At 42.7% G+C, this 26749-nt stretch overlaps 2 protein-coding genes across 15 annotated transcripts in view; one reads left to right on the forward strand and one right to left on the reverse strand.

The window, feature by feature from the left end:
- LOC111525784 (leucine-rich repeat-containing protein 37A3-like) overlaps positions 1-15511 on the reverse strand; it is a 510962-nt gene extending 495451 nt beyond the window's left edge. For 5 of the 9 annotated variants that reach the window (XM_031934364.1, XM_031934362.1, XM_031934366.1 and 2 more), the window contains exon 1: positions 1413-4918. In XM_031934364.1, the coding sequence (XP_031790224.1) occupies positions 1413-4708 (3296 nt within the window). In that variant the 5' untranslated portion in view covers positions 4709-4918. The other 4 variants (XM_031934368.1, XM_031934367.1, XM_031934369.1 and 1 more) reach the window with 4 other exon arrangements.
- Positions 1-26749, forward strand: part of LOC111534527 (ADP-ribosylation factor 2-like) — a 177145-nt gene that overhangs the window by 67241 nt on the left and 83155 nt on the right. The gene's annotated exons all lie outside the window — the stretch shown is intronic.

Here is a 26749-nt window from a genome sequence, read left to right on the forward strand (position 1 = left end):
CACAAAAATGGTAAATAATTCAACAGAAAAAATGGGCAAAAGCTTATGATTATCAGTAAATAAGCAGAAAGAAACCCTATGCCAGGTAGTACCAAAGCTTTGCCCTCTGCTGAAACATCCTAGGCTTTTTCTTTCCACTCTTATTACAACGGATCTGATTTGGCCCCTTCACACTTTACTCCTACAAGTTTTGCGAGACCTTTCTATTCTGTCTCCCTGAATTAAGCTTTTCCTTTTGGGCGCTCTACATATGGATTCTAAAATAATCCTTTGCATGTCTACACTTGAACATAAAGCAAAAAACAAAATAAAATAAAATAATCCTGCTGTTTTGATCATTTAATCTCTCTTGCTTGGAAACTTTCAATGGCTTTCCATACCTCACTGTGTAACTTTCAAACTCCTATAGCTGATAGTCAAGGTTTTACATAATTATATCTTCACTGCTCCCTCACCTAATTCTTTGCATCCAGATTGGTCTACTAAATTCCAAGCACGCCTGTAGCCATGCCTTTGCCTAGACTGTACTCTCATTTTTTTTCTATTTAACAAATTATAGCTACTCTTTAAGACCCAAGTAAAGTTTTACCTTATCCATGTGGCTTTCCCTGATCTCCACACCTCAAGGATCACAGATTCTGGTAAATTCTAGCACTGATTGTATGCATTATCTTTTAGTGATTAATTATATATACCTCCCTTTTCATGCTTATTATCTTTCTTCCCTCCTATCATTTTCATGTTCTGGAGACAGTAGCATACTTGGCCCTGGGTTTGACACAAAACGAGTGCTACATATCGAAAGCTAGGGACAAGGATGAGTTGTGTACATAAGTAAAGGACTGAGTAATCATGTTAATAGCCAACACTCCTACATATGCTAGGCACTGATGAAGTGTTTCATATATTCACTCACCTAAATTTCACAACAATCCTATGAAATGGGAACTAGCATAACTCCCAGTTGAAAGGTGACGAAACTGAGTCACAGAGCAGAATAACTTGCTCTGGGTCACCAACCTAATAAACAGACCTGGGTTCAACCCCAGGTAGCCTGGCTCCAGAATCAACTCTTAACCACTTAGAGCCTCATCACAGATCGGGAGGCGGACAGGCTGCTATAAAGAGGGTGAAGCAAAAATGGGAGGAGAGCGGCGGTTAAGCAATGACGTGATGGGGCTAAATAAAAATGGATGAGAAAACAAATAAAAGACTGGAGTAAAAGTAAAAGACTAGAGAATGGGTCTAACATTAAAGGAGAATGAGAAGGCAGAATTGACAAGCAAAGGTGAACGCAGAAAGTCAGTTGTCAGTATGGCTTGGGGAGATAAAGGAGGCCCAGGAAGGCCTCCAGGAAAAGGCTGCCACATCAGGCAGGACACAGAGGATGACTGAGGAAAGGTGATTCTTACAAGATGGTGAAGGTGCCATTGTAGGTGTTGGGCTCTGGCACAGGCACTTGGTGGAGCCTCTGCTTTGGGCTGAGATTAATACATGACAGCGTCTCATTTTCGCAGGTGCAGAGCTCACATATGTTGGTGCTTGTGGAGGCCTTCTGTTCCTCTGATGCAGTTAAAGCCTTATTTTGGGTGTGACTTTCAGACTGCACCGATGAATCCTGAGTAGGTTCTAGTTCAGTATGTTGACCTGTGACTTCAGTCAGGCTTCGATGCAGAGTCTGAACCTGGTCTGGATGAGAAGCTGTAGTCATCTCCAGGGCTGTAGAATGTCCAGTCTCGGTAATGGGCTCTGGAGTTACGGCAAGCCCTGGGCCTGGAGGCTGAGTCGAGGTCTCCTCTGTGGTTGGAGATGGTTTAACCTCTGTAGTAGGTTTTGTAGTTATGTTAAGCTTCAGGGCCAGAGGTTGAACTGTGACTTGAGTCAGGTGTGAATGCTGACCCTGACCCTTGTCTGAAGGTGGAAGTGTCACCTCAGGGTGTTCTGGAGGAGGAGCTATAGTCATCAGGGCTGTAGAAAGTTCAACCTCCACAGGGGGTTCTGGAGTGATGGTAAGTCGCAGGTCCAAAGGTTGAACTGTGACGCTGGGTGACATTGGATGCTGAGCTTCATGCTGACCTGGTGTTGGAATTGTTACCTCTTGATGTACTAGAAGTTGGGGTACAACTTTCTTAGTAGGCTGAGTTGGGGTCTCCTGCACGGTTGGAGAAAGTTCAACCTCTGTTTTGGATTCTGGAGTGATGGTGAGCCCTAGGTCCAAAGGTTGAACCGTGGCTTGAGTCAGGTGTGAATGCTGAGTCTGAACCTGGTCTGAAGGTGGAAGTGTCACCTCAGGGTGTTCTGGAGGAGGAGCTGTAGTCATCAGGACAGTAGAAAGTTCAACCTCTGTTGTGGATTCTGGAGTGATGATAAACCCCAGGTCCAAAGGTTGAACTGTGGCTTGAGTCAGGTGTAAATACTGAGTGTGAACCTGGTCTGGATGTGGAAGTGTCACCTTAGGATGCTTTGGAGGAACTATAGTCTTCTTCAGGGGTGTAGAATGTTCAGCCTCCGCAGTGGGTTGTGGAGTGATGGTAAGTCCCAGGTCCAAAGGTTGAACTGTGACGCTGGGTGACACTGGATGCTGAGCTTCATCCTGACCTGGTGTTGGAATTGTTATCTCTTGATGTACTGGAAGGTGGGATACAACTTTCTTAGGAGGCTGAGTTGGGGTCTCCTGCATTGTTGGAGAAAGTTCAACCTCTGTCACGGATTCTGGCGTGATGCTAAGCCCCAGGTCCAAAGGTTGAACTGTGGCTTGATTCAGGTTTGAATGCTCTGGAGGTTGAGCTACAACTACATTAGGGAGCTCTGGAGTCTGAGCTGGGGCCTCCTGCTGGGTTGGAGAAGACTCACCCGCCTCAGCGGTCTGTGGATGCTCAGCTTTAGCCTCCTGCTGGGTTGGAGAGGGGTTCTCACTATTAACAGGTTCTGGAGATTGAACTGAAGTCTCCTGTTGAATTGCTAAAGGTCCAGCCTCTTCCAGTGACTCTGGAGGCAGAGGTGGGCCCCCGTGCTGGGTGGCGGGAGGTTCTGCATCATTACCTGGCCCTGAGAGCTGAGCTGTAGCCTCCTGGAGGACTGGAGAAGTTCCCACCTCTGCACTAGGCTCTATTATGGTGAGCTGCATGTCTGGAGGCTTAACAGAGACATTGGGAAAATCTGAATGCTGAGTTTGATGGTGACCAGGAGGTGAAACTGTGACTTCATGATGTTCTGAGGGCTGAGCTGGGGCCTCCTGCTGGGCTGGAGAAGACTCCACCTCCCCAGAAGACTCAGAAGGCTGAGCTGGCTGCTCCTGCTCACTGAGGGAAAGTTCAGCCTCTATAGGAGGACCTGGAAGCTCAGTTGGGGCCTCCTGTTGGATTGCAGATGGCTCCATCTCTTCTGGAGGCTGAGCTGGGACCTCCTGCTGGGCTGGAGAAGATTCAGCCTCCCCAGAAGACTCAGAAGGCTGAGCTGGCTGCTCCTGCTCACTAGGGGAAAGTTCAGGCTCTATAGGAGGACCTGGAGGCTCAGCTGGGGCCTCCTGTTGGGTTGCAGAAGGTTCCACCTCCTCTGGAGGCTGAGCTGGGGTCTCCTGCTGGGCTTGGGAAGATTCTGTCTCGTTTTCAGCCTCTGGAGTCATGGGAACCTCCACATCTGCAGGTTTAACTGTAATGCCGGGCAGGTTATAAAGAGTTTGATCCTCACCTGGGGGTTGAACTGTCGCCTCACGATTCGGTAGAGTTAGACTCTCCATAGAGGATGCTGGAGGCAGAGCTGGGGCCTCCTCCTGGGTTGAAGAAGGTTCTTCCTCCTCAGGGAGCTGTGGAAGCTGCCCTGGGGCATCTTGCTGGAGTACAGAGGACTGGATGTCTTCAAGCATCTCTGGATTTTGAGTTTCGGGCTCCAGATGGAATTGAGAAAGTCCAACTTGCTCCGGGGGCCCTGGAGGCTCATCTGAGTTCACCCGGAGTTCCGGAGGCAGGCTGCCGGGATACAGTGTATCCATACTCGAATATTCATCCTGCAAAGTCTGTTTCTGATGCCCAGACTTGGATAATTGGTGTGGAATTCCAACAGTCTCAGCAAGGCTCCAACGCTGAGCTACATCTTTCTTCAGGTTCTTGGGCGAAACAATAAATGTGGTTGGTTTTGAAATCTTACTGTCTAGCGGAACAAGTCTTTCATCTGCCTGATGACCTGCAGCCCGATCTAGATCTGCAGTTGGAACCTTACTTTTGAGGCGAGGAAGCTGAACTGGGGTCTGGTTCTCATCCCCGTCCAGCAGTGGGACCACCTCTGGGAGCCTTTCTTCTGGAGTCAGCTTGTCATTTAAATCCTGGTGTGCAGCCAAGAACTGCTCTGGCCCCAGGGGCAACCCAGCTGAATCCCGGTCCAGGAATGGAGTCAAATTTTCAGTCGATTCTTGGGGCAGGGCTGACATCTGCGAGGAAGCAGAGGGCCCCAGGTAATCAAAGTCCCCCGGGTCTGCAGGGGGAGTGGGCACATGGGGAGATTCCCATGGGAGATGGGAGGAGCGGGAAGACCGGGGCTCAGGCGGCCCCAGGGGGTTAGAGGTCAGTTGGAGCGGGTCCTTCACCCACTCCAGAGGCTGAGCCTCCTTGACTAGTAGACACAATAGTTGCCACGTGAGGAGAGGCCATCGGCCCCAGAAACACAGTCGGGACATGACACATGAGGGTGCTGCGCACTGAGCGGGAGTCATTCTGGCAACCCCAACATGCTCGTGCCCCTTATGAGCGTGCGCCCCGCCCTGTCTTTATGACACCTTTATTTATGCCACCTTTATTAAGCTTGGGTCCAGATCTGCTCCATGTCACCAGGGCAATCTTACATCATAATGCCGCCCAAACACCCCTTCCCACCCCGCCCAGCTGGAACACCACTCCCCCTCCCCTTAGGGAGGAAGGATTTGGGCCACAGACCCAGGTGGTCCCAGGACTCCAGCAGCCTGCTGTGGTGTGGTGGGGTGGGGTCACGGGACCTCGCCTTGGGATCTTCAGAAGTGCTAGTCCAGTTGTGGCAGCCTGAACTCATCCTCCTCCAAGGTGAAATCCGAGCATACCCTTCCTTTCAGGGAGAGCAACTGAGCTGCAAAATGAGCGCCAGTTAGGGTGGCAGGCACCACGCACATTACAGTCATTTATTCCAAAATGTTGCCGTTTTCGCTAAACTGTCGCATGTTTGATAATGAATTCACCACCCTACTAGGTAGGGGCTGCCAGGGAATAAGCGAGGACTCCAAATTTTCTGTAGGAGGGGTGGTGGGGGTGGGCAATTCAGTCTGGGAAAGAAGGCTTTAATCCAAGTGAAGAGCCCTTTGCACTAGCAGGGAGGAGGCTGAACCGTCATCCTGCCTTGACTCAACACAGCCATTACCCTAGAAGTTACAGCGCCACCCTTCAGAGATCTACCCTGTGTGCACACATGGAGAAGAAGCTTAGGCTGTTAAAGTCAACATGTTAAATAATTTCCTGAAATGCGACTGTAACTAGAACACAGCTGACTTCCCCCACATTCTTACCTATTACTGTCTGGCACAATTACCAGCATGTAAACTCCAAGAAGGTGCTTCATCTTATTCAGTGCCTAGCATAGGCATAAGGTGCATAGTGATGGTTTTAAAATTGAAGGGGGGCTGTGCACAGTGGCTCACACCCATAATGCCGGAACTTTGGGAGGCCGAGGTGGGCAGATCACTGAGGTCAGAAGTTCCAGACCAGCCTGATCAACATGCTAAAATCCCGTCTCTACTAATAGCCGGGTGTGGTGGTGCATGCCTGTAATCCCAGCTACTCAGGAGGTTGAAGCAGGAGAATCACTTGAACCTGGGAGGCAGAGGTTGCAGTGAGCCTAGATCGCAACATTGCACTTCAGTCTGGGCAATAAGAGAGAAACTCCGTCTCAATAAAATAAAATAAAATAAAACTGAAGGGATTCCAAGATTCACCTTATTTAGGGATGGATCTCTGTTATAATCAGATTTCTGAAATCAGTACTGACTTCCTCTCACATTTCACAAATTCCTCTTTCAGCCTTCACAGTACAACAGGATTCAAATTCATCAATCATACATCTTTATGTGTTATTCGGATATCTTAAACCATTCTTTTCTTCCATCTACACATTTACCTGACAGCCCTCCACCCAGGAAGTACAGACTATAAAACCACTGAAACTAGTACTGAGCCTAAACAACTCACTGTCACGCGTTGTTACTCATTCGAGCCAAGTGGGCATGTTCTAAGTTTAGAACTCAAAACGTCACTCACATCTGGGGGGGTGGAGGGCAAGAGAAGGGAACTTAGAGGGCAGGTCAATAGGTGTATCAGTCCACCATGGCACACGTATACCTATGCAACAAACCTGCACATTCTGCACATGTACCCCATCTTGTTTTTAGAAGAAATAAGGAAAAAAAAGTCACATCCATTTTACCATAATCTTAAGAAATAATGTGCTGCAAAAGGTAAAACATCCAAATTAACATCACAGACAATAAAGGAAAATGCCAGGCAAGCAATATGAAACAGAAACTCAAAAACAAAGTAACTCTTGCAATGAAAAACATTCACTGGGCTGGGTGAGGTGGCTCACGCCTTTAATCCTAGCACTTTGGGAGGCCGAGGAGGGCGGATTGCCTGAGTTTAGGAGTTCGAGAACAGCCTGGGCAACACGGTGAAACCCCATCCCTACTAAAATACAAAAAATTAGCTGGGCGTGGCGGTGTGCGCCTGTAGTCCCAGCAACTCGGGAGGCTGAGGCAGGAGAACTGCTTGAACTCAGGAGGCGGAGGTTGCAGAGAGCCGAGATCGTGCGTGCCATTGTACTCCAACCTGGACGACAGAGCGAGACTCCGTCTCAAATAAATAAATAAACAATAAAAATAAAAACATTCACTGATCAAATCATCCATTAAAACCCAATTAGAAAAGAACAACAACAACAAAAAAAAACAAAAACCAATTAGAACAAATTTTAGTTTCCTCAATCCAAAATATTTAGGGGTTATGACACCCACTGTAGAATTATTAAAACTTAACCTATTACAAGTTTTCATCTACTAACAATAATTTATCCAACCAACCTTTGATGAGCAGCCACTATGTTACAGGAGCTGCAGGGGAATAAGCTCAATACTGTCTCTACAGAGTTAATCATTTCATATACGGATAAGACAAGTAGACACACAGTAGGCTACAAGTGTCATTAAAAAAAAAAAAAAAATGTCAGTCCAGGCATGGTGGCTGACGCTTGTAATCCCAGCACTTTGGGAGGCTGAGGAAGACGGATCACCTGATGTCAGGAGTTCGAGACCAGCCTGACTAACATGGAGAAACCCTGTCTCTACTAAAAATACAAAATTAGTCAGGCGTGGTGGTGCATGCCTGTAATCCCAGCTACTTGGGAGGCTGAGGCAGGAGAACTGCTTGAACTTGGGAGGCGGAGACTGCAGTGAGCCGAGATCCTACCATTGCACTCCAGCCTGGGCACTAAGAGCAAAACTCCTTCTCCAAAAAAGAAAAACAAAATGTCACAAAAGTATCAAGAGTAAACACATTTTTTTTAAAGGACACCTAGCTACAAACTGTAATTTAAGTCAGCATATGCACAACCATCAATCCTAAATATTATTTGCTAGACCTTCAAATAGGACTTACTGCCCTGCCAAAATGTCTCATCTCTAACCAGAAAAAACTTCTTCCACGGGTGTATGCAATCCAGTCTCCATGTTTCAATTACCAGCTCTGGGTACAAAGACGAACATGTGATTTCTTAAGGTAAAAATTATTACTATAAAAGATGTACTAGGCCAGGCGCGGTGGCTCACGCCTGTAGTCCCAGTACTTTGGGAGGCCAAGGTGGGCGGATCACGAGGTCAGGAGTTCAAGACCAGCCTGGCCAACATGGTGAAACATCATCTCTAGTAAAAATGCAAACATTAGCCAGGCGCGCTGGTGGGCGCCTGTAATCCCAGCTGCTCTGGAGGCTGAGGCAGGAGAATCGCTTGAGCCCAGGAAGTGGAGCTTGCAGTTAGCCAAAATTGCGCCATTGCACTCCAGCCTAGGCGACAGAGCAAGGCTCCGTCTCAAAAAAAAAAAAAAAAAATGCATTAAAAATTAGGTTGGCAAGAATTTACATGTATTCCTTTCTACATATAAGACATAAATACCAGACACTTGATTCATTCTCTTCATTCTTTAGCCAGCCTCCCAGGGCAAGTCTGGCAACGATTCTGACTATCGGGCAAAAGAAATTACCTTATTCAGTTTATGTTAGGACAATCTACGTGGGTTTACATTTGGCTTAATATAATACTACCCTACTTCTCCAATAAGTATTTAAGCATTTATTTAAAGAAACAGACACTTTTCAATTTAACCACTTCTACTACCCTAGTTTCTCTGAGAAAGACATGACACAACCCACTTCAAGGAAAAAAGGGTACTTTTTCATCACAAATATTTCCTCATAAACTTTATTTTTTAAATGTTTTTAAAACCAGATTCTAATTTGATTAATCTAGATTTGCAAAATTATAAAGGAAAGTCTTGCCGGTTGTTGCTTCGGTTAATTTCACAATTTAGTAAATTGCAACCACGTATTTAATACAAAATAGACTTTGCGGTGGGGGCAGGCGGCGGGGGTGTTTAAGAAAATGTACCAGCCTCTTCTGTTTCCACACAGAAAAAAAAAGAAATTTTTCTGTGTGGAAACAGAAGAGGGGTTACCATGGAGAAATTCACTACGGATTTCAGGAGGGCCTTTTCCTCAGAAAGACAGTGAAAAGAAAAAGTCGCTGTGTAAGAAATCTGATACTGACGCTGTGACAGAAATTGGTCCAAAAGTTCATCTTCCGCGATTATGTCCAGAGGATCAACTACACATCTGCAACAGGTGACACGAAACTGCATTTCCCAAGCAAGGCAAAGCGATCAAATGAGTTATGAGGCGTGTTCCTGCGGTCTTATACTTTTATTTTTGATTTAACCAAAACAATTTTGAATCGGATGAATTACCAGATTTGGTTGGGTCTTGTTTGGCTTTCTGCTTGGCTTTTTAATCAGCCATTTACCAGCAGCTGTTGCACGGGCCCATCAGCACTGGAAGAATAAAAACACACAGGACCAGATAAGGTTCCCCTACTAACCCAAATGATCCGTTTCCTTAACACAATTTAAAAACCACAGCTAGGGGTGTGAAAACAGGCATGTTTTTGTGTGTGTTTGTGTGCCACAATCTGTCCAAATCCTTAACTCCCTTTTAAGGAACAGATATATAATAAAAATCCGAAAGGAACCACATTAGAAATGCCAAGAGGTTTGCAAAACATGAGGCTTCATTCCGAAAAACCACACCAAAACAAGGGGAGAAAAATGAATGCAATGGATATGTGTTTGCCAAAGCTTCCATCCTGCCCGGTGGAGACACTGCACCGGCACAAATTTTGAGGAGGAAAAAGGGGGGGTTGGCGGGGGGCGGGACGGCGAGCGAGTGCGGCCTGCAAACTGCAACAATGCAATCTCCACTTTGAACAATGTGCCTCTTTCCCCCTCGCATTTCCCCTCTGCTTAGGGGTCGGCGGGGTTGGCGGTAGACCGGAGCAGGATGCACACCACGTAAGTGAGCAAGCGGGGAGGGCAGAGAAGGTGAGGAAGGAGTCTGCAGCAACTGACCTGGGTGGGTACCTGGAGTGCTGCTGTAGGTACTACGGCTCCTGAAGCTGCTTTCCGTGTAGTAACTGGCGTCCTTGTCGTTGTCTTCCAGCTCCTCCCGATAATCGGAGTCATGGTCGTGCACCACTTTGTTGACCATGCTCGGGGCCGCGGTGGTCTGGGCTAGGTGGCTGCCCCCGCCCCTCGCCCGCCCGGGTCGCTGGTGCTGGCGCTGGGGCCCGACGACGGCAGCGTCTTCCTCTGGCTACTGCTGCCCACTCTGGGCGAGCTCAGCCGCGTCTTGGGCGCCACCTCAGCCTGGCGCCTGCCCACCTGCCCCGGCTGCTACCGCGTAGTGGCGAGCGGAGCCTCCAGATGGGTCCGGACGTGGGCGGCCGCGTCGGGGCCGGGGCGCAGCGCTACGCAGCGGGAGCCGCGGGGTGCTTGGTCGACCTGCCCCACCGGCCCTTTGTTGGAGCCTGAGGCGGGGAAAGAAGGGAAAGTGGACGGGGAGGGCCGGGTACAGTGGGGGCGGTGGGGAGCGCCGGGGCCTGGTGGGGAGGCCCTAGGGGCCGGCGGAAGCGGGTGGAGGGAGGAGGCTCAACCGAATTGCTGGGCCCCACTTCCGATCGCCTTCAACCGTCATCTTATTTCTTCCAGCTACTGGAGCGCCTTCACGGGAGCTGCGCCGCCCACGAGCCTGGGACTGGGCGAGGTGGCGCAGCGGCCGCTAGGGGGAGCGCGGGAACATTGAATCGGGGGCCGAGAGCCTGGGGCGCCTGGGCTCAGCGCGGCGCGGCTGGACTCCGGGCGCCGGTGGCGCGGCTGAGAGGCCCGCAGTTCGCTACGTGCCCCGCGTCTAAGGCCTTCGGAGACCAGTCTCTGCCGACCCCTGGCTGGAGGCCAAAGCTGGCCGGACTTCCTTCCCGCGGCTCCAACAGGAAGGCAGAAGAGCCCCCAAATATCATTACCCTCCCGCCCTCTAGGAAAACAGCTAGAGAAAGAAAAAAAAAGTGGCGGAGCGGGGCGGCCCGAGCGACCTAAGGGAGGGGGCAGCGCCAGCGACCAAGGGAAATTAGTCGGGGTCGCGGGACAGGGAGACAAGCCTCCAGAATTTGGGAAACTGCGAGGCTTGGAGCTGGAGTCCCTAAATTAACTCGGATGACAACTGCTCCGGATCTGTGCCAGGAGCCACGCCCCGGGCTGCCCGCCCGGAGGGAGGGGGACCCTAAAACCTGTTGTGCGGGATCCCCACTTGGAAAGCCTCAATAAACTCCAGAATGCAAGTACTGCATGTTCCAATCTCCCGCCACCTTCCCAGTGTCCCAGGTAGGACCCCGACCACCTAAGCAAGAACTTACCTCTCTTTTGCAGTGGAAAAGAGGGAATCCTGCCTAAAACCTACTTCACGGTGTTACAGGTTTGTATTATCGGGAAATAACCTTTATTTACTTGACAAGTCACTAGGTTTGAGCTTATCCCAGGGTACGTATCATGATGACATTTCAGGCACCCTCAAACCTTATCACAGGGACTCAGCTCTGAGTGGTTGAAGTCAGCTCTTCAGATAAAAGATTTTATAAACTTTAATATTTATTGAGATAAGTGACAACCAAAAAGTAATTAAAAAATAGTTGGCCGGGGTGCAGTAGCTCACGTCTGCAATCCCAGCCCTTTGAGAGGCCAAGGCCAGACGATAGCTTGAGGTCAGGAGTTTGAGACCAGCCTGGGCAAGATAACAGGACCTCGTCTCTAGAAAAAAATTGAAAAATTAGCCAGGCATGGTGGTGCGCACCGGTGGTCCCAGCTACGCGAGAGGGTGAGGGGGGAGGATCGCTTCAGCCTGGGAGGTGGATGTTGCACTGAGCCGTGAATGCACCGCTGCACTCCAGCCTGAGTGATAGAGCAAGACACTGTCTCAAAATTTTAAAGAAAGAAAGAACGAAAAATACCTAACAGGATTCTGTACGTCAAATGGCTTATTTCAATCTAGTTAGGAAAATGGAACACATACATGAAATGAAAATTAAAATACAAGCACTAATTGCCAAATAAATGCACTCAATACAATTTGGTTGAGCTCTAAGGGTGACAAATGTGTATATGGCTGCAGGGACTAGGTAAGTAATGTAAGTCAATGAAGTAGACAAGGTGAAAACCTAGGCCAATGGAAATGCCATGTTTTGTTTGAAGAGGATGGCCAGGTGCGGTGGCTCAGGCCTGAAATCCCCGCACTTTAGGAAGCCAGATAGGCGGATCACTTGAGCCCAGAAGTTCGAGATAAGCCTGGCCAACGTAGTGAAACCCCGTCTCTACTAAAAACACAAAAGTTAGCCGGGAGTGGTGGCATGCACTCATAGTCCTAGCTACTCAGGAGGCTGAGGCAGGAGAATTGCTTGAACCTGGGAGGCAGAGGTTGTGGTGAACCGAGATGTTGCCACTGCGCCCCAGCCTGGGCAACAGAGCCAGACTCCGTCACCCACCCCCCAAAAAAAGAGAAAAGTTAAACAAAACAAAACAGACCCAAAAAAACCCAACTTTTCTTTGAATGGATTAGCAGGTATTTGATGTTTTGCTACTTTGTGTTTTAATGAATTTATCTTTCTGTGGCTTCAAGAAGAAAAATGTTAAGTCAGTGAATACTGTATAGGTTGAGCATCCCTTATCTAAAATGCTTTGGATCAGAAGTGTTTTGGGCTTTGGAATATTTGTATTATACTTACCAGTTGATCATTCCTAATCTGAAAATCTGAAATGCTGTAATGAGCATTTCCTTTGAACAGATGTTGGCACTCAAAAACTTTTGCATCTTGGAGCATTTTGGATTTCAGGTTTTCAGAATAAGGGTACTCCATCAGTATCCTTTTATTTATCTATGATTTAATATAGCCCTTCTTTCTCAGAATTACTGAGTGACTCATTCCCATAATGCTGCTAAATTTTTATTCATTTATTATCTTAATAATAATATTTAACATTCATTGATCACTGATGTGCCCAGGCACTATGGTAGATGCCTTATCATTATACCTTTAAGTCCTATAGTGGCCCGTAAGCAGGTTTTATTATATCCTCATTTTACAAGTGAGGTAAATAAAATGTCTTAGAGGCTCAGAGAGCTTGTGTTTTGTCTGTGTCCACGTATCTTATAAGCAAATGAGCCTATTTAAAGCCAGATCTCTCCTAAAGCCCAGTTCTTTCAGTTCCCTCAGTTTGCCATTGAGGAAACAGGAAAATCAGACTCATTCTCATCAATTGCCTCACACATACTCTACAATTCCTTTTGAGTGGGAACAGACATACCATTATATGTGTTCCTCTATGTCTAGTCCTAGACATTAATTTACCTGTTTCTTTTAAGTTAGTGACCATCTCTGTTGAAGTCTTTAACTCCATTAAAAGTGAATGGAACCTCAGAAAGGTTTTAGGCAGGAGAGGAAGCTCCTCTCCAGTTTGTGCTTCAGTTGTCCAGAAGTAAAGAAGAGGGATGAGATATTATTTGAGATAACTCCTTCAAGAACCAGAATTTAGCAAAGTATTCACACCATTTTGATGAAAATATTTCTAAACTATATTATAAAGTTAGCCAGGTATGGTGGCACATGTCTGTAATCCTAGTTACTTGGGAGGCTGAGGCGGGAGAATTGCTTGAGCCTAGGAGTCTGAGTATGCTGTGAGCCATGATGGTGCCACTGCACTCTAACCTGGGTGACAAAGTGAGACCCTGTCTCTAAAATAAATTCATTTTATTCTAAAATAATTCTAGGCTGAGTGTGGTGGCTCATGCCTGTAATCCCAGCACTTTAGGAGGCCGAGGTGGGTGGATCACAAGGTCAGGAGATCAAGAACATGTTGGCCAACATGGTGAAACTCCATCTCTACTAAAAATACAAAAATTAGCTAGGCATGGTGGCACATGCCTGTAGTCCCAGCTACTCTGGAGGCTGAGGCAGGAGAATCGCTTGAATCTGGGAGGCGGAGGTTGCACTGAGCTAAGATTGCACCACTGCACTCCAGCCTGGGCGACGGAGACAGAGTTTGTCTCAAAATAATAATAATAATAATTATATAGTAAATACTCACATATTCATTATCTAGATCTGTACTTTACTATATATTTATAGCTAAATATACAGCTTACTATATTTGCTTTATCCTGTGCCTGTATGGTAATTAAGTTTTATAATGCTTTATTTTGCTTATTTGAAGGAAGTTTATTTTTAGAAGAAATTTTTCTAAGTAGAGATGGTTTCTAAAACCTGTTAGGTTCATTCTTTGTTTAGTTTTGAAATATTCATGCAAAGTGTAGAATGTACATGTTTATAGAATATGCATATTTAGTATAGATCAGATACAACATAATTTTCTTTCATCCTTTAATGTTTTTCCCTCTGCTGAACACTGGGTCTGTTTTTCTTGTTTTGTTGTTGTTGCTGTTGGTTGTTTTGTTTTTGTTTTTGTTTTTTGAGACAGAGTCTCGCTGTGTCACCCAGGCTGGAGTGCAAGTGGCATGATCTCAGCTCCCTGCAACCTCAGTCTCCTGGGTTTAAGCAATTCTCGTGTCTCAGCCTCCCAAGTAGCTGGGATTACAGTTGTGCACTACCACGCCCAGCTAATTTTTGTATTTTTGGTAGAGACGAGGTTTCACCATGTTGGCCATGCTGGTCTCAAACTTCTAGCCTCAAGTGATTCACCTGCCTCAGCCTTGTGAAGTGCTGGGATTCCAGGCCTGAGCCATTGTGCCTGGCCCTATTTTTGGTCTGTTTTTCTTATGGCTATGACTGTCACAGGTTTTTGGACCTAAAACCACTATGAATGTGTGCATGTATATACACACACACATACATACACACATATATACAAGAGTGTTTAGCAAGATAGACTATTTGAAATTAGAATCTTCATAGAAAATCAGAGAACTATGGTCATCCAACCTGTGCTTTTCAACCAATTTAAATGGTCTAAACTTAGTAGGCAATTAAACATTTTTTTTGTTTGATTTTCATTAAATGGCCTGGGAAAGTAGGGAGGATGTACAATGATTTGGTTAAGAAAAGCTATAGGATGTAGCTATGTTTGAAAGACAGCCGGGCATGGTGGCTGACACCTGTAATGCTAGCACTTTGAGATGGGTGGCTCACTTGAGGTCAGGAGTTTGAGACCAGCCTGGCCAACATAGTGAAACTCCGTCTCTACTAAAAATACAAAAATTAGCCAGGTGTCATCAATGGTGTGCGCCTACAGCCCCAGCTTTGGGAGGCTGAGGTGGGAGAATCTCTCGAACCCGGGAGGTGGAGGTTGCAGTGAGTTGAGATTGTGCCACTGCACTCCAGCCTGGGCAACAAAGCGAGACTCAAAAAAAAGAGAGAAAGAAAAGAAAAGAAAGAAAGAAAAGAGGAAATCTGTGCCTCTAAGAAAAGCAGATAATCGGTAACTACATTTCTTTTTCCAAATAAAATGTTCTTTAAAATACAGTAATTAAGGGCTGGGCACCACTCATGACTGTAATCCCAGTGCTTTGATAGGCCGAGGCGGGGGGGGGGGGGTCGCTTGAGGCTTGAAGTTCAAGACCAGCCTGGGCAACATAGTGAGACTCCATCTCTGTTTTTAAAAAGATTAAAAAATTAGCCAGGCGGCTAGGCACAGTAGCTCATGCCTGTAATCCCAGCATTTTGGGAGGCCAACACGAGCAGATCACGAGGTCAGGGGATCGAGACCATCCTGGCTGACATGGTGAAACCCCATCTCTACTAAAAATACAAAAACTGAGCCGGACGTGGTGGCACGCACCTGTAGTCCCAGCTACTGGGGAAGCTGAGGCAGGAGAATCGCTTGAACCCGGGAAGCGGAGGTTTTGCAGTGAACCAAGATCACACCACTGTACTCCATCCTGGAGCAAGACTCTGTCTCAAAAAAAAAAAAAAAAAAAAAAACATTAGCCATGCATGGTGACACACAACTATATAGTTCCATCTGCTTGGGAGGCTGAGGTGGGAGGATGACTTGAGTCTAGGAATTCAAGGTTACAGTGAGCTATGATCACTTCAGTGTACTCCTGGGCAAGAATGAGACCGTCTCTAAAAAAGTAAAAAATAAAATTTTAAAAAAGGAAACACAGGCTGGGAGCAGTGACTTATGCCTGTAATTGCAGCACTTTGAGAGGCTGAGGCGGGTGGATCACGAGGTCAGGAGGTCGAGACTATCATCGCTAACATGGTGAAACCCCGTCTCTACTAAAAATACAAAAAATTAGCCAGGTGTGGTGGCGGGTGCCTGTAATCCCAGCTACTTGGGAGGTCAAAACAGGAGAATTACTTGAACCTGGGAAGTGGAGGTTGCAGTAAGCCAGGATCGCACCATTGCTTTCCAGCCTGGATGACAAGAGCAAAACTCCATCTCAAAAAAAAAGGTGTTTCTTCTTATTCACAAATATTGTACTCAAGTTGGTAAATTTATTTTTATGAGGAAACAGTTTAGCAATTCCGAAACTATTTTACTATGTACTAGGAACGGAATGAACAAATAACTAGACACGTTACAGATAATGTGAGCCAGATTTCTCACTGTCAGAGAAGTTACAAATAAGCAAGTGGGCAATGGTAAATGAACCTACACAGACACATAGGCTTTCACTCATGCACATATGTGCCCGCACAGATAAATACAGAAATAATATAGATGTGTATACTTATCACTACATTTCTTAGCTCTGTTGGCCAAAAGACCCTAGAAAGCAACACTCCAGTTGTAACAAGTACACCAAGCATCTAGATTGTGACTTCTAACATCATTCTCCAATTTGTTCTTCAAAAAAGAACAAAGGCTCCTTGGAGAGATGGTGGATTCTAGGACCGGGGCAGGGAAAATACAAGGTGAGTCTGGAGCATCTTTTAGTACTGGAAAGTACGAAAACGCTGAATGGATGAATGAATGAATGGATGGATGACTGAATGAGTGAATATGTGTCAAAAGGACACTGGACTTGGAAAGAGTCCCAAGTGACCAAAGCTGAAACAATTTGTGCAACAAAATTAAAAGTGATAGTATTGTATGACAACCCAAAGAATATAATTAATATCCATGAGTCCATACTGATACACCCTGGTTTCTGTGCACTGTGGTCCTTCTATATCCCATGGTCTGTAACATGCCATAGCATCACTCTGTCTAAGTTGAAAGAGGGTGAGTGTGCTTAGAGACTTAGTGACTTTCAGAACAGTTAAGGGATTTCAGAGAGGAAAGTTCTTACAAAAGGGCCTCTGTTTTCTCATGTTACAATTGAAGAAATGGTGGCCTGGAGAGGTTAGGTAGCTTGCCCAGAGTCACACAGCTAATCCAAGTCAGATTTGCAGTGGGTTTTGGGTTTCCAGGTTTTGATCACTACAGTGTGCTGCCCAGACTGTGGGCCTATGTCAGCTTGCAGTTTTTGTCATCTGTCACAGATATCTATATCAAGCCTATATTTTTTTTTTCCTGCAAAAAGATGTTTATTTAATTCACAGCCTCCCAGACTTATTTCCCCAACTTTTTTCCTCTGTTGTCACCTACTTGTCAAGCCTATATTTTAAAAAGGTAGACCAACTTTACTTAAAAAAAAAGTAGAACGCATAATTAGCATGTATTTTCTAGACGTGAAGATACACCACATTGGTTGAACGCTCTGAACAAAATTTTGTTTGTAATATTGATTCTTATTTCATAGGGCTAATGCTTTAAAAATACTTAATTTTTCCTCTTTAATAGCTTGTATTGAAACTCTTAAGTGGCATTTGTTGTACTTACTGTTCTATTTGGTTATATATAGAAATAATTTTTTATTTGTTTTCATTTTAGAAGAAATTTTAGAATCTATAAGAGCCAAAAAGGGAGACACTGATAATGTTAAAAGCCCAGAAGAAACAGAAAAAGACAAGAATGAGACTGAGAATGACTCTAAAGATGCTGAGAAAAGCAGAGAAGAATTCGAAGACCAGTCCCTTGAAAAAGACAGTGAATACAAAACACCCAGACGATGACCCTGAGCAAGGAAAATCTGAGGGTAAAAAATTACTTGATTAAAAAGAAATGTTTCATCATTGTTATTTATGAAATCTCCAGTTTTACTTGCAAGATGAAAGTGAAATATTGCAAGCAACTACTTAATTTAATATTTCTAAAGAGATCAGGATACCGTCCCCTCTTGTAACATGTGTGACAACTGTAATGAGTTTTACATAATAGTGAATTTGCTATAATATTATACTCATGTCTCTGTTTATACTTCTCATTAAGTTACTATTTCCCTATGAAAAAGTACTATTTTTATATTATACCAGAGTATATGTGGAATTGACTCTGAAACTTAAGCATAATCTTGAGACAATCGGGATGATTAGAGAGGTTTTACTTTGCTAAATAGGATTAAATGTGGCAAGGGTCTTCTTTTAGACCATTAACAAATCACGTTAAGTGTTTATGAAGTACCCTGGAAAATTATTCTTTCTGGGATTTTGGCTAATTATTTGATAAGCAATTTCACATTATCTAAAATATGTTACATATTTATCTTTTTATGTAAAGTGTGTTTCTACACATACTTATGGAGACACACACACATTTGCGTTTTTCTAAAGGGGACTGTCTTTTCTATACTTTTTAAAGTGTGGTGAGACAAATAGAACTTCAAAATCCCTGCCCAGGTAGTTTAAACTATTTGCATTTTCTCGGTTATTTTTTAGTCTAAATGCAAGTCCTCTCTTTCAGATACTTTGTTGAAACAAAAGATTTTCCTACCTGCTCATACTTGGTGATTGAGGGAATTACTAAGACTTCTTGCTCATTTCTGAGTATTGTCTTTATCTCCTGACACTGTGAATGCTATTTGGATGCCTCTTAAGGTAAGATGTGTTATTTTTTTCATTACCAGCCTCATTTATTTTTCTTTAGAATTGGGAATATTGTAATTTTTCAATTTGCTATTCTTCAGTTCCTTTACATGCCATTTCTCTTGCTTCTTGTGTTTGCTTCGTAGGATTGATTGGCTGTACCTTACTTTGTATTGCTGCTGTTCTTTGATTATTGGTGTGAACGTTTTAATGAAGTTCTCAAATTAACTTCCATTATAACGAAAGGCAGTGTTTTTTTTTTTTTTTGGAGACGGAGTCTCACTCTGTCGTCCAGGCTAGAGCAGTGGCGCGTTCTCGGCTCACTGCAACCTCCGCTGCCCGTATTCAAGCAGTTCTCTGCCTCAGCCTCCTGAGTAGCTGGGATTACAGGCGCCCGCCACCATGCCTGGCTAGTGTTTTGTATTTTTAGTAGAGATAGGGTTCACTGTGTTGCTCAGGCCAGTCTTGAAAAGAAGTTATTTAATAAACTCCCTTAGTGTTATTAGACACTAGCTACTAAAATAGCCTTTTTACTAACCAGAACTATAGCCCAGCTTGAGATTGGCAGATGTGATAAAAATATACCAAAATTGTTTTTAAAAATTTTACTTTCAAGATTTTTAAAAATTTAAATTCAATCCTGTGTATTAACTCAAGACATATTTTGCGTAATATAGCCAGGTTCTGAAGCATATTTATAACTTTAGGGTATAAAAAGAACACCAACTGCCTGTAACTACCAACTTACTCTTGCAGCTGTTTTCATTTTTTGGTATATTGAAAAGTCTGATTCAGTTACGATCAGTGTATGGAATCACAAGAAGATCCATAAGAAACAAGGTGCTGCGTTTCTCGGTTGTGTTCGTCTTCTTTCCAATGCCATCAGCCACCTCAAAGACACTGGTTGTGAGTAGATACTAGTGCTTTTTAAAATAAAAAAGATATGTACGTGTGTGTATGTGTATATGTATGTGTGCATATACATATATGCATACACTATATATGTATTCTCAAATATATGTACATAAATAAGATAAATAAGATATATATTTGAGTATGTTGGTAAGGGTTCAAACACAACTTCTTGTGTATGTCTGAAACATTGGTAAAAATTCCTGGTCTAAATTTATTTTGTAGACTTAAAAATGAAACGTTTTAAATACGTGAAACTTACAGCTAAGTGAGAGCTGGTGCTTCATTTCCAGTTAATTTAAAAGTATTAAGAAATGATTGATACCCAGAACGACAAAAAGAAAGGTGTCAGGAAGTATATGCCTTTTAAAATGTCTTAGTACCCTTTTCTGGTTTTGGTTGATTTGTGGACGAAATGTTTTTATTGAGGTGATTGGAGTATTTAAGGTGGCAGTTAGAGGGCAGTTATGAAGGGAGAAGAATGGTATAATATATAAAACAGCTGTGACAAAATTAAAAGTTAAAGAAAGAGTAAACATTATTTTGAGAGTACGACAGCTCTATTAACTACTTAACTGTAGCTCAGTTTATCACCAACCTGGGCATTTAGAAGATTAGACCAAGATCAAGACATTAGAAGTGGTTTTCATAATGGATTTATAAGGTGACTTAGCACAATCAGGTGACAGTCTTTTGGGTGGGTCTTTCCATTGGAGCATAAATGGGAATTCCTTTTTCAACAGGTTCTTATTGTGTGTTTGTTTCTATAGAATTCTTTTTTATATAATGTAAAAAATACTGTAGTCATTGTAATGGGGTTTTAGCCCAGATTCTTATGCTAAACAAACTCACATAGTATCTAAAGAAATTAATAAAAAACAGAATAAATTTAGTATTGAGTGTTAAATATATTAAGAGATTGTCTCTTTTAATGTAGTGTGATACCAGAGCATAGGTATGTATTGACCTTGTAAAAAAGAAAAAGGCAGAAAACTGAGCTAGAAGTTCTTAGTCCAAGGTATTTAAAGGCATCTGAGAAGTTCTTGTATTTCTCAGCTGACAGGGTAACCAACAGGAGAGAAAGGACAGTGGGATTGGAAAAAATGAGTTGCATATAAAAATGAACGGTTTTCTTACTCAGCAAACTGAAAAATTATAGGTCAAATGTCTGACATTATTCCTAGTTCAATTTACCCAAGATTTATTGAAGACTTAATGTGCTACTGTTCTAAACCCTGGCTGTATAAAGGAGAAAAAGGCATGAATCCTGTCCTCTGAGAAGGAAGGGCAAAGGCCTGCTGGAGCATGCCACATTGGAAGGACTGAATAGGAGAGGAGGAGTTGCTCTGCAGAATCCACTATATAGCCAACTTAGTAGCACCCATTTATTTTACAAAGAGAAAAGTGTCTAAATTTTTGGTTGGATAACTATGGACGGTAGTTTAAGGGCATGGATTTTTCTTTGTGTTTCTTGTGACTATTTCATTGTATTAATTTATTTGACCTTCTTGACGTGCAGTAATATTGAATTTATCAAACATTCATTGAGCACCTACCCGATGTAATGTTCTACCAGGTTGGAGTGGAAAATACAAAGACTAAGATATGGTCTCCTCCTTTTATCAATTCACAAATAAGTAGACAGTGGCATACAGTTGTAAAACTATTCAGCTATCAGTGCCGTAATCAAAGTAAAACCAGCATGCTTTGGGTGACATTGTTCCTTACTGTAACTTTCAGGGTCAGACCAGTGTTACATCTCTTTTACAGATGAGGCATCTGAGAGAATAAGTGAGTTGCTCCTGAATGAATTAGTGGCAGAACTGATGCAAACCCAGACTCTACAGTTTATTCTTGGCTTCTTAGTAATGCTTTTTTGTGTGCATGTCATTTGAAATGGTTAGTTACAAAATAATAATGACAACTAACATTTGTTGACCACTTATGTGCCAGGCACTATGCTGAGGGTTTTGCATAATTATCTGATTTAATCCTTAAAAAAATATAAGGATTCACGTACTGTCATATGTGAGAAAACCAAGGCTCAGGGATAAATTCCTTAAGACCAATAACTATTAAGACTCAGACTAAAGTAGTCTAAAAGTTTTGGAGAGAAAGTGACTGCATATTGGCAATGTAATACACCAGTACTTCATGGTTTTTGAAATCTGAATTCTTTTAATGATAGGTTTGATTTCTAATAGATTGTGGAAAATTATTGTCACTCTATAGATGTTAGAATCCCTGATATCAGGTAATGTTTTCATTGCTTTCTTTGTTGATTTCAAATAGATCAGAGGTTGGATTTATGCAAACTTGGGCCAAATGACAGTGATACAGTTAGAAGACAGTAGGTAAGTGTGGAATTTAAAGTTACATGAATTTTGGTTTCATTCAAACTGACCTAAAGTCTAAATACCTTTTAAATCAAAGTATAATAACTGTGACTTCATAGTGTTGGCCTGAATTAAATGAATTAGGTAAAATGTTACAGTGAATCCAGGATCCAGGTTAACTTAATTTTAAAAACTTTAATGTAAAAAAAAAGTGTCGTGAAGAACTGCTGATCCTTTAGGAAATAATTCTTCCAAAGTATCCTAACACAGTAGAGCACTGAGTTCAGACTTTATAGATGTTATTAAAGTTTACTGAAAATAATTCTCAAACTAGTTATTTTAGTAAGAGGAGAGCATGCTATTGAACTCGTTTTAATGTTTAAGCCTTACAGCTTTAAAATCTATGCTAATTGAAAAAAACAGAATGGTAGTGTAACACTGGAAAAAGGGAGAAATTGTTACTACTCATGAGGCACTTAATAGCCTTACATGGTATTCAGGTGTCTTGAATTGACCTGGAGGGAAGGGCTTGATATAAAATTTGCTGAGACCTTTCTTAAGAATTGATAGAGATTTGATCAGGATGCATAGTATGGAAGGGCACTGTTCATCTTGGAGACTTCTTAAGTTAACAAAGAAAAATGTGGCTGGGCGCAGTAGCTCACACCTGTAATCCCAGCACTTTGGGAGGCCGAGGCGGGTGGGTCACCTGAGGTCGGGAGTTCGAGACCAGCCTTACCAGCATGGAGTAATCCCATGTCTACCAAAAATACAAAAAAATTTGCCAGGCATGGTGGCGGGTACATGTAATCCCAGCTGCTCGAGAGGCTGAGGCAGGAGAATCACTTGAACTCGGGAGGCGGAGGTTGCAGTGAACCGAGATCACGCCATTGAACTCCAGCTGGGTAACAAGAGCAAGACCGTCCCAGTCCCGGGTTCAACCAATTCTCCTGCCTCAGCCTCCTGAGTAGCTGGGATTACAGGCGCCCACCACCATGCCTTGCTAATTATTTTGTATTTTTAGTAAAGACGGGGTTTCACCATGTTGGTCAGGTTGGTCTCGAACTCCTGACCTCAGGTGATCCACCCGCCTCAGTCTGCAAAAGTGCTGGGATTACAGGTGTGAGCCACCACACCTGGCCTTCAGATCATGGAGTTTTATGCCAAGATGTTGAACTATGGTAGTTATTTCTTGGGGCCATCTATGAAGTCCTATAATAGACACTTTTTAGAGATCATTTAGTCTAGGTCTGATTTCCTGAAAACAGAAAGAGAATGACACAGTGCTTTTAAAAAGCTTCCTAGTTCAGAGCCAACAATCCAATACTGCTCAGAGTCAATCCTTTGTCATTTGCTAAATTTAGTGCAAATAAGGGAAAGGAGGAGAAAATTCAACCACGGGGGTAAGACTTAAAGGAATGGAGAAAGAGAACTAGGCTGAAGGTAGAGGTCTTTACTGAACATGCTCTGCCCAAAAGCCATATTCCTCCTATTATAAAGCAGTGAATCCTTGTGATGCAGCCTGGCGGCAGGCTACAGATCTACATCAGCCTCTCCAGCTCATTGTTTAATGATACCAGCAGGCAGAAGCCTACACAAACTCTTCACCTGCGGGCTAGGACTACTGGCCTACTAAACACATAAACTGAGGAAGTGGAGGGTGTTCACCTTCAGGGATCCTGAAGAGCAAGTTATTGAGCATTGAGTACTAGCTGGGAACCTAGGAATCTACAAGTGAATGCTATTGTCAGAAAAAAACCCAAACGTGCCAAATAAGGATGTATGATTGTTTAATCCTACAGAAGTCCCCAGCAACCCAACCCCAATAACAGCCAGCAGGAACTAGGGAGCTAAAACAGAATGGCCTCCAGAAGGGGAGTCTTCTCACATGCTTCTCACCTCTCAACCACAGCCATTCTCCCAGAAAACCAATGGCATCCTGATTTATTAAAGAACACCCTCCACTATGTTTATGAGTGTCATAGGCAGTTAAATTCATAATATGGCTCATGGATTGTGAGATCAAGATAAGCCACCTCCAGATCTATGGGAATTAATGTACAATACACAGAAATACTAGATTTGGGTCTAGATACAATTACAGGATGTAACTGAGGGAAAGAGGTTTTTGAAAAAGTTTTAAGTTGCGGGTGAAATCTTTGCATTATATTGGGCAGAACCATTTTTTAATTGTATGTATGGGAACAAATGTGAGTATATACACATGCTGAGCTACTAAATGATGGAAGTGTAGATATTTACTATGCTATAATCTTTGCAGCATCCCTCTTTCCTTGGAAAACCATTCCTACCCAACTCCAGTCATACACTTTTGCTGGAGGCATCAATCGTAGTACATTGCCTGCTCTGGCCATTGGGGTAGAAACAATATGATCCAAGATAAGCCACTCAAATTCCTCCCTCAAGGGCTTTTGATTTGGAGCACAAGTAGGGGCCTTGCCTTTGGGTCACAGACCTTAGAAAGATATAAATACAAATTGCTTGTGCCATCTTCCCTGCCACATGGGAATAGCCTGTCTATATTGGGAGAGAAGTAGGTTAATATACACAAATATATGTAGACCTAAAAGCTGAGAGAGAAAGAGGGGAAAACAAAGAGTTTGATACCTGAGGGTCCAGTTATGCCTGATGATGGCTTGGACTTCCCAACTATATGAGCTAATTAAATTCCCTCTTCACTTAAGCTAGTTTAAGTTGGTTTGGTCACTTGCAACTGAAAAAGTCCTAATTAAAACAGATTTCCAAATCATATCAAATGAAAATTATAATTTAGATAGATTTAAAACAAAGTTATAGAAGTATGATGAAGAATTACTGTAAAATATATGTATATTCTTGGGATGGGGATAGCCCTCCTTAATAAAACATAAAATCCAGAGAAACTCTAAAGAAAAAGACCGATACATTTAACTATATAAAAATGTAAAAATTTCTGTATGACAACAAAGAGCTAAAAATAGGCAATTACTATACAAATATATATGTAAAATTGAAGATTAACAGCCATAATACATAAAGCATTCCTATTCCTAAAATTCATTAAGGACAGATAACAAAGCTCATTAGGAAAAAGTGACAAAAAGACACGAATAAGCAATTCACAGGAAGTTCAACAAACACATGTAAGAAACTTAACCACATGAGTAAGCATATGCAAATTTTTCTATGAACTACTTTTCACCATTGGAAAAAATGTTAAGAGGAATGATGTTGAATTTAAGTGACAGAATAAGGAAACAGATGTGTATGCAAATTACTGGTATAAATCTCTTTTGATATACAATAAGCAGTAGTCATCACTGTTTTTTAAATATAGCTACCATTTGACCACTTACTGTTTCTGTACTGCCAGAAACACCTGCACAAGTACACAAAGATTTATGTTAAGGATGTTCAAAAGCACCACTATTTGTAATAATGAAAAACTGTTAACAACCTAAATGTCCACTAATAGAGAAATAGTAGATGATTTATGGTTCATCCATACTTTGAAGTACCATGCAGCAGTTTTTAAAAAATGAATTTAATTCATAACATAAAAAGATTCTCCACATGTATCATTGAGTAAAAAAAGCAGGATGCAGAAAAATACATGCAGAATGATCCTGTTTATGTTTAAAAAACCCCAAAAACTAAAAAAATCACCCAAAGCCCTCCAAAAACTTTGTAAACATACATACACAAACGTAACCACAGAGAGAAAGATCTAAAATGTTACACACTAAACTGTTGGTGGATGGTGGTTACCTTTGGGGAGGGAAGTATGAAAGGGATCTTTCTTCCCCGCTCGGTGTGCTTTTGTATATTTTTAAAACAAAACCATTGAGTGCAAGTGCTATCAGTGTTTTAAAAAAATGAAAAATAAAGGAAAAGAACATCTAAATTTTCCCACCCCCACCAAACTTTCATTAAAAAAATTAAAAACTAAAAAAATAAATAAAATAAAAAATAATAAAGTGAAAATAGAAAAAACTTCCCTTTGATGGAATGCATGAGGTATATTCTTACCTATCTCTTCCTGAAGAGAGACAGGTGTATGAGATTCTCTTTCTTCATTTTCAGGATCATCAGATGCCTTAGCAGATTCACTCTGGGAAGAATTTAGTTCACTGCTGCTGTTACTGTTTTCCAGATCAGGCTGGATGGAGGTAGTGGTAGCACTAGTGTTACTGCTCTCACATGCCTTGTTAGCTTCTTTTAGAAAAATAGAATATCTGATTTTTAAATTGGAAATCACATGAAAAATGACAAATTGTCAGAAAAGACATTTGTTTTAGAACTTCATTACAAAGCTGTATTTTTAAAAGAAAAGCTGTTCATGTATGATTAATGCAATGTATAAAGGAAAGTGGTAAGCAACACCCTATGAGAGTTAGTTTTTAAGTCTTCCAGGCTATTAACTCACTGATTATTTATTTATTTATTTATTTATTTATTGAGATGGAGTCTCGCTGGGACTACAGGCACATGCCGCCATGCCCAGCGAATTTCTTTTGTATTTTAATAGAGACGGGGTTTCACCGTGTTGCCCAGGCTGTTCTCGAACTCCCGAGCTCAACTCACTGACATTTTTGTGAGGTGAGGGCCCAACCCTAACCCACTGACTCGTACCACCTTAGTCTCCAGTACAAGGCAGACAATCTTTCGGATACCCCAGAGCTGGAGAATAACCAACTGATATGACTATCTCTGAAAACTTACAGTGTACCAGATATTGCAGAGGTGGTTCTGCTGAGATAATATTCAAAATCTGAAGCTTACAGTCTTACTTTTGAAAAGTCCTTAAACAGTATTAGAAACAATTAAACAGGATTATTTATCTCTATGGTTTTCTGCCTCAATAGTATAACCCCCAAATTAACTAGAAGGTAATGCATACATGTGACTGTTTTCTCCTCCTCCTCCTCCTTCTCCTTCTTTCTTCTTCTTCTTCTTAAAAAAAAAAAAAAAAAAGAGT

Source organism: Piliocolobus tephrosceles, chromosome 16, assembly GCF_002776525.5.
Source record: "Piliocolobus tephrosceles isolate RC106 chromosome 16, ASM277652v3, whole genome shotgun sequence".
Classification (NCBI taxonomy): domain Eukaryota; kingdom Metazoa; phylum Chordata; class Mammalia; order Primates; family Cercopithecidae; genus Piliocolobus; species Piliocolobus tephrosceles.